Source organism: Labrus mixtus, chromosome 8 (genome assembly GCF_963584025.1).
Source record: "Labrus mixtus chromosome 8, fLabMix1.1, whole genome shotgun sequence".
Lineage (NCBI taxonomy): Eukaryota > Metazoa > Chordata > Actinopteri > Labriformes > Labridae > Labrus > Labrus mixtus.
The window spans coordinates 10318299-10324473 of record NC_083619.1 but is presented as its reverse complement, the minus strand read 5'-3'; the positions used below and the strand labels follow the sequence as shown (position 1 = coordinate 10324473).

Sequence of the window (6175 nt, the reverse complement as noted above, 5' to 3'; positions counted from 1 at the left end):
AAGAGCCTTTATAAAAGACGTGGTAGTTCATCGTGCGATGGGTTAAAAATTTGTCAGAGAGCTATTTGTGGCCTGCCGCTTTGCACACCAGAGAAAGACAGAACAGCATGGAGACGCTTCTTTTTCTATTTCCTCAATTCAACTACATGGCCCCAAAGGAGGAAGCAGGTTTCAAAATGTTCTGCCCAGAAGACTTGCAGGCACCAAAGATGAAGGACGATACAAGCAGGTTGGTGTGTGAACCTCAGTCATTTTTAAATGCTTGTTATGTTTTTGGAAAGTTGTAATTTTATGGTATGCTTTGGAGAACGTTATTTTAACCTAATACGGTATCTTTTGAGTGTGACTGAAAGCAACCACAGCTTCCACTTTGTAAGACTGGTGACTTTTCAAAGCTGCTGTCCTCCATGAGTCACTGCAGTCTTTTTGTAAAATCACATGTCCATATGCGACTTGGCTGGTGTTTTATATTGTACCTCAAAGATTTGTGTAACTTTTCATGTACAAGACTTTGGAGATGTGTCTATGACTTGGAATTCTCTGATAAGCTGCTGGTTTTACGCCACAGCTGCACGTACACCGTTTTTGAAAACTTGAAATATTTTCTTCTTGTGTGTTTCCAGACAGAAAGACAAGGAGAGGAAGAGCCGACTCAGCCTTTTTCTCACCAAGTCTGGCTCGCACGAAAATGTCAGTCCCAATAAAAAGACTAACACGACACCCAGCAAGTGAGGCAAAGTCCATTAATTTCATAAACAGGCAACTTTGTTTTTGACTGTATATTCATGACCAAACTCAGTCTCCAGCTTCTCTCCATGACTCAATGCACACATCTACAAACACAACATCTCATGATAATCCACAACTTTCTCTGCTGCATCATTAGGAATGACCTGAACGCATCTCTGATTTATTTTATTTATTTTTTTCAGCATTTCACCAGAGGCAGCTCTGCAATGGAGCGACTCCTTTGAAGAACTGCTGAAGCACTCGGGTCAGTTTAACGCCTCAAAACTTTTTTAAAAAATGTGTAGACAGTCTTGTTGCCAAATAATTTTTCTTCTGCTGTCAAGTAATCTGGTCAAATGTGCCGGAGGCTGAATAGTTAATGGAGAGAAGTTGAAAGTTTCACTACAGCTTTAATGTTTGTTAGCAAAAGATAGTTGCACTGAAACTGGGCAACTTCCTCATCATGACATAAATTGTACTTACTTAAGTGGCACAGCGAAACAAAGTAAACCACAGTGTGTGCTCATTGGGGAATACTTTATACCATGTACCTGTAGTCATGAAGATAGTACTGATGCAGAAGTGCATTTATTTAAAGTTTTATTAAAAGTTTGTGTGTTAAATAAGACATTTTGATGACTTTTAGAAGAGGAAGTTATGGATGGTGGATTCCTCCTTTGCACATACTGCTGCAATCAAAAGTGGGCACAGAAAATACAGATTGTTCAGCAATCCTGCTTTATATAGTGTCCCTATTTAAACTATGTCTCTGTCTCTGTTTCTGTACTTTAGATGGGGTTGAAAACTTCTCTCAGTTCCTCAGGACAGAGTTCAGCGAGGAAAACATCGAGTTCTGGTTGGCCTGTGAAGAATACAAGACCATAGATTCTGAGACAAAGTTGCTGTCCAAAGCGAGATGTATTTATACAGTTTTTATTGATTCGGACGCCCCTAAAGAGGTACGGCAAGGCATACTTATTAATCAGAAACTGCACAGATGTAGATAGGCAAGAAAGAAAAGCTTCAAGGCTTAAACAATGTGTGCACTTTACCATGTTTTCCCTTATTGGCATACTGCTGGATGTTTCTAACATTTATGTCATTGTAATAAAAACCAAGAGTGGGTTCACTGTAAAGCTCTGCATAGCCATGAGCCTGCAGCAAGTTGACCTTTGTTAACAATTGTTAGGAACAGCAGCTTGGTCAGGTCATGTTGTGCTTCATGCTTAGTTGCTAAACGGGTCTGGTTATTTCTGTTGGATACAGAAGCGGTTTGAAATGTTTCCATCTCCTTGCGAGGATGATGCGACCACCATCCACAGAGCTTCCTGCCTGCAGCACATCTGACCGTTAACAGTTTGTTGTTTGGTCTGAGGTTTTGACATTCCTCTGCAGAACTGCAGAGAGCATCACCCACTCACTGTCAGTCTCTGATGAATGTATATGTGAAAGACATTTTAAAGAAGTTTAAAGATTGCTGCTCCAAATGTAAATGGATGTAATCTTCCACATAAATGGTGGCAGATTGAACAGTTCAATGCAGATGATTGTTTTCACAGCTTTACTCACTTTCATTGCTGTGAAGAGGCCTTGAAACTTATAGTGTTTTAAAGTATAATAATTATTTCATGACAGTGCACAGCTTGGTATAACCAACATTGTACTTTTCAACATTTTTAAACAAATAACTCTTTCCAAGAGCAATAACCATAAAATGAACATCCATATCTGTGATGATATCCACACACACACTGATGTTTCATAGTGACAGTATGAGCTTTAGTATTACATTACCTCTCCCTTTAAAGTCTCAGTCTTATTAGGTCATAAATAACACAGATTTCAGCTTTGGTTCACCGTTAGTATATATCAAAGTATGCTCAGTTGTTGATTGTGTCCTTGGGGAAAAGAAGATCATCTCGAGCTGTTTGAGGAAAACACATTTCTCAACATAAAAGCAGCTTAATGTATCTTAACAGTCTGAAACAGTCTGAAATAGTATTTAAGTTTGATGTCATGTGTCTCTCATGGTTGATTCCAGTGTTTTCCCTTTCATAGCGTAATTATCTGAGGTGTTGTCAATGCAACCTCTGTTCTTTTATTGTGTTGTTATAAATCTTATAAACAGATATCTGATAAGATATTTGTATCGGAACCTTTTCTTTTGTTGTTTGCAGTCTGAGTAGTCTTGATCAGGCTTATCTCGCATACAGGAAAACAGTCAAAAAGAAGAACATTAGAAGCAGAAGCAACTGGCCAAAATGCTGTCGTGGAACCCAGCAGATATCATCTGAAGACCAAAAAGTTCTTTCTAATCTCTTATCAGCGTGTAAATAAGCTACCTGTAAAAGCTAGCTAGTCTCACATCTCCAATTGCTGGTTGAACTATAAAAAATAGAATGAAAGAGGAAGCCTGGCCTGTAAATTTGTTATCTTGCTAACCAAAATAATGTCCTTAATTTTGGTGCTGTTGTTGGGTGGGGGTTGTTGTTGCTGTATAAATTCAATGATGAAATCGGAAACGGAATATGGCAAGAAGGAAGACCTCAGCTTGGCTCGTAAATGTCAGACATATACATTTCATTCTTAGCAAACCTTCGCTTACAACAGACAGTTGGCTCCAAACCAAATATAACTCTACAGCAATGAGATGTTTTACATAGATGTTGTTACAGCTTCAACCTAAGAGAAGAGTTACTCTTAGATGGTAGACATATTTAAATGGTTCATTCACAAAGTTACCAAAATGTATGAAATCATAAAAATTCGTACTATCAGCTGTCAAAAAACGAAATCCGAACACAACTCTTAGATGGTGCATCCCGATGAAGACAAAATACAGCATTTCCCTTGTTTCCCATCTCTAAGTAACTGTGTTTCTTCATTCTTCCCAATTTCCTTTCTCTCAGGTCAACATTGACTACAACACCAAAATGGCCATCCAAAAGGACATAGCAAAGCCCACAAAGAGCTGTTTTGAAGCAGCCCAAACCAAAGTGTACAGCCTGATGAAAAAAGACTCCTACCCGAGGTTTCTCCAGTCTGACATTTATCTGCGCCTGACCAAGAAGAAAGGCCCCGGGGCCACCATGTTTCGCAGAAGGTCACGCTCCTGTGTATTCAACGAGAGAGGCGAGGCCACAACTGAACCTTCGGCCTGGTAGTCTAAGCATAGCAGGCGTAGCAGCTTAAATACAGTATAATCCATGTTTTGCAGCACAATTGTTGAAATGAATTGTGCGGTGCAGAAGCTATTTATCCACAATTTTGTGTCTGCAGAATGTTTTCATAACCACATGGGTCAGGAAGGTTTATCCCAAATACTTAGTACCATGACAACTTTACAACTTGAATTTTCTTTTTTTTGCTTTCTTGCCAAAAGGTAGATTAGTCTCAAATGTGTATGGTATTCATGTTACTATTTCTTTTTTGCCTTTGTTAGATAGGACAGTGGATAGAGTAGGAAACTAGGGAGATAGAGAGTGGGGGCACACATGTGGGAAAGGAGCCACAGGCCGACTTGAACCTAGGTCGCACTCTTGGAGGACCATAGCCTTCGTACATTGAGCGTGAATTAACCACTAGGCCGTCTGGCCCCTTTAGATGGACTATTTCTTAGCTGTTGTGGTTACTTGCCATGTTACTTACCTGATTGACTCAACAACACTCAACACTGCAGTTTAGCTGACTGCTTCCCCTTGTAAACACTCCATTTGCTAAGCCAGGCAGTCAAACTACTGGCAGTGGTTGCTTTGGGGTCTTGGGTGCTTTCTGCGCTGGCAGTCTGGTGACACATGCCCTTATGTACCATACAGAGAGTTGTCAATTATCGTTTATCTTACTGGTGAATAAAATGAGTTCCCAAGTTGTTTGGAGTTTTACTTCAAACAACTAGCTAACACAGTCTTTTGGCTATTAGACAACATTTAAAGGTATACTAGTACTTATTGGGACATGTACTTTTTCATTTTGTTGGAAAGAGTTAAATAATCTAATGATTGTATGGTATACATTTTACTACAGCCAACTGATCATTAGCTTACCTTAGCATAACCTTAATAAACCAAATGGAGGAAACAGCTAGCAGGGCTTTGTTCCTGGGTCACAAATTGTGCTTATAAACCTCCAGCACTGAATTTAGTATTATGGTAATGTGTTGAATAATGACTAAGTAGAGTGTAGTAACTTCTTTGCCAGTTAACTACCTCACACTCAAACAACACTCAATAAGGTTTAGCTAGCTGTTTTCCCTTGTTCCTTTATTGAACTTGAATGATCATTTAAGATAACTGGGTATTGACACTAGATTTACGTCTACTATTCCGAGAGTGGTATCAACTGTCAAAGTAGCGATTAAGCTAGTTTCAAGGTAGTCCAATCATGCCTCTAACCAATATTGTACACATCTGAAATGTGGCTAACTATAAAAATATAATTTAAAAAGGTTATACAGCCAGTACATCAGAACTATGTGGTTATCTGAAAATAATGGACACATTTTGGTCAATCAGAATTTGTCTTGCCTGTGGTCATGGTGTAAAAGTATAATGGAGCACTTGTGGAACAATCTATCCATTCTCTTTCTCAAAGACATTGTGCTGCGTGTGGATTAAACTCGTATTAATGCTGTTGTACCTTCTCAAATCTTCAATACTTGAATGACAGCAAGACAGTGTGACATAGAGTCTCAGCTGCTGCAGACAGTATTCAGCTTGTCGATCAAGCAGTCACACTGTGTTCCCTCTTCTTACTTCAGACACAATATGCCTCAATAGCTTTGTCTTCAAGTCCAGCAATAGCACCTTGTACCGGACCACATTTAGACATTTAATATGGCGTACAAGGTAATTGGCCTTATCTAATTCAAATGGAATCATGATTTTATCGCTGTTGTTATCCCATTCCTTTCAGGCTATGTTGCAGTAAAAGCCTGCAACCCTGGTGACTGCAAAGCACTGAAACTTTTTTTCAAGCTATACAAATTTATACTATTTGTGTTATGGAAATATATATGTATTTATATATAATTTTCAAACACAGAAATGCATATATCTTATTTGAATACTAATATTAAATTAAATGAATTATGATTGCTGTTTTTTCATTTCCTACCGTTCATTATATTTATGTCTTACTATGATCATATGTTTTGCTTTGCTGTTGTAAAATGTACATACGACTGTGATATGCAGAAATAAACACTTCTTTATTAAAGCAGTTTTAATGAAGCCTTTAGTGTCATTAATTAGTTTAAATGACCACATCTATACAAAACAAATGAAGCAATAACGTGTGCATATTACACTAGTGGGGTGAATGATGATTGTGTAGCTCCTTATTCCAATTCACTGAAAAATGAATAGACCTTATCAACTCCCAAGACTCTCGCACAGAATTATTCATGTTACTGTATATGTATGCACAGGCTTTTCTTCTTACAAAGACA

The 6175-nt window shown here is 38.4% G+C and overlaps 1 protein-coding gene across 1 annotated transcript; it reads left to right on the top strand.

The window, feature by feature from the left end:
• On the top strand, positions 1 to 5946 carry rgs18 (regulator of G protein signaling 18). The gene is made up of 5 exons (XM_061044197.1): positions 1 to 229; positions 624 to 728; positions 933 to 994; positions 1522 to 1688; positions 3639 to 5946. Exons 1-5 carry the CDS (start codon positions 108 to 110, stop codon positions 3891 to 3893), a joined length of 711 nt encoding a protein of 236 aa, XP_060900180.1. The 5' UTR covers positions 1 to 107; the 3' UTR covers positions 3894 to 5946.
• Positions 5947 to 6175: the final 229 nt, after the last annotated feature.

Excerpts from the sequence above, each read along its gene's own strand:
- rgs18 (XM_061044197.1), top strand. The coding sequence starts at position 108 with ATGGAGACGCTTCTTTTTCTATTTCCTCAATTCAACTACATGGCCCCA. Across the intron at positions 230-623 it reads ATGAAGGACGATACAAGCAG|ACAGAAAGACAAGGAGAGGA; the intron begins GTTGGTGTGTGA and ends GTGTGTTTCCAG. Across the intron at positions 729-932 it reads ACTAACACGACACCCAGCAA|CATTTCACCAGAGGCAGCTC; the intron begins GTGAGGCAAAGT and ends TATTTTTTTCAG.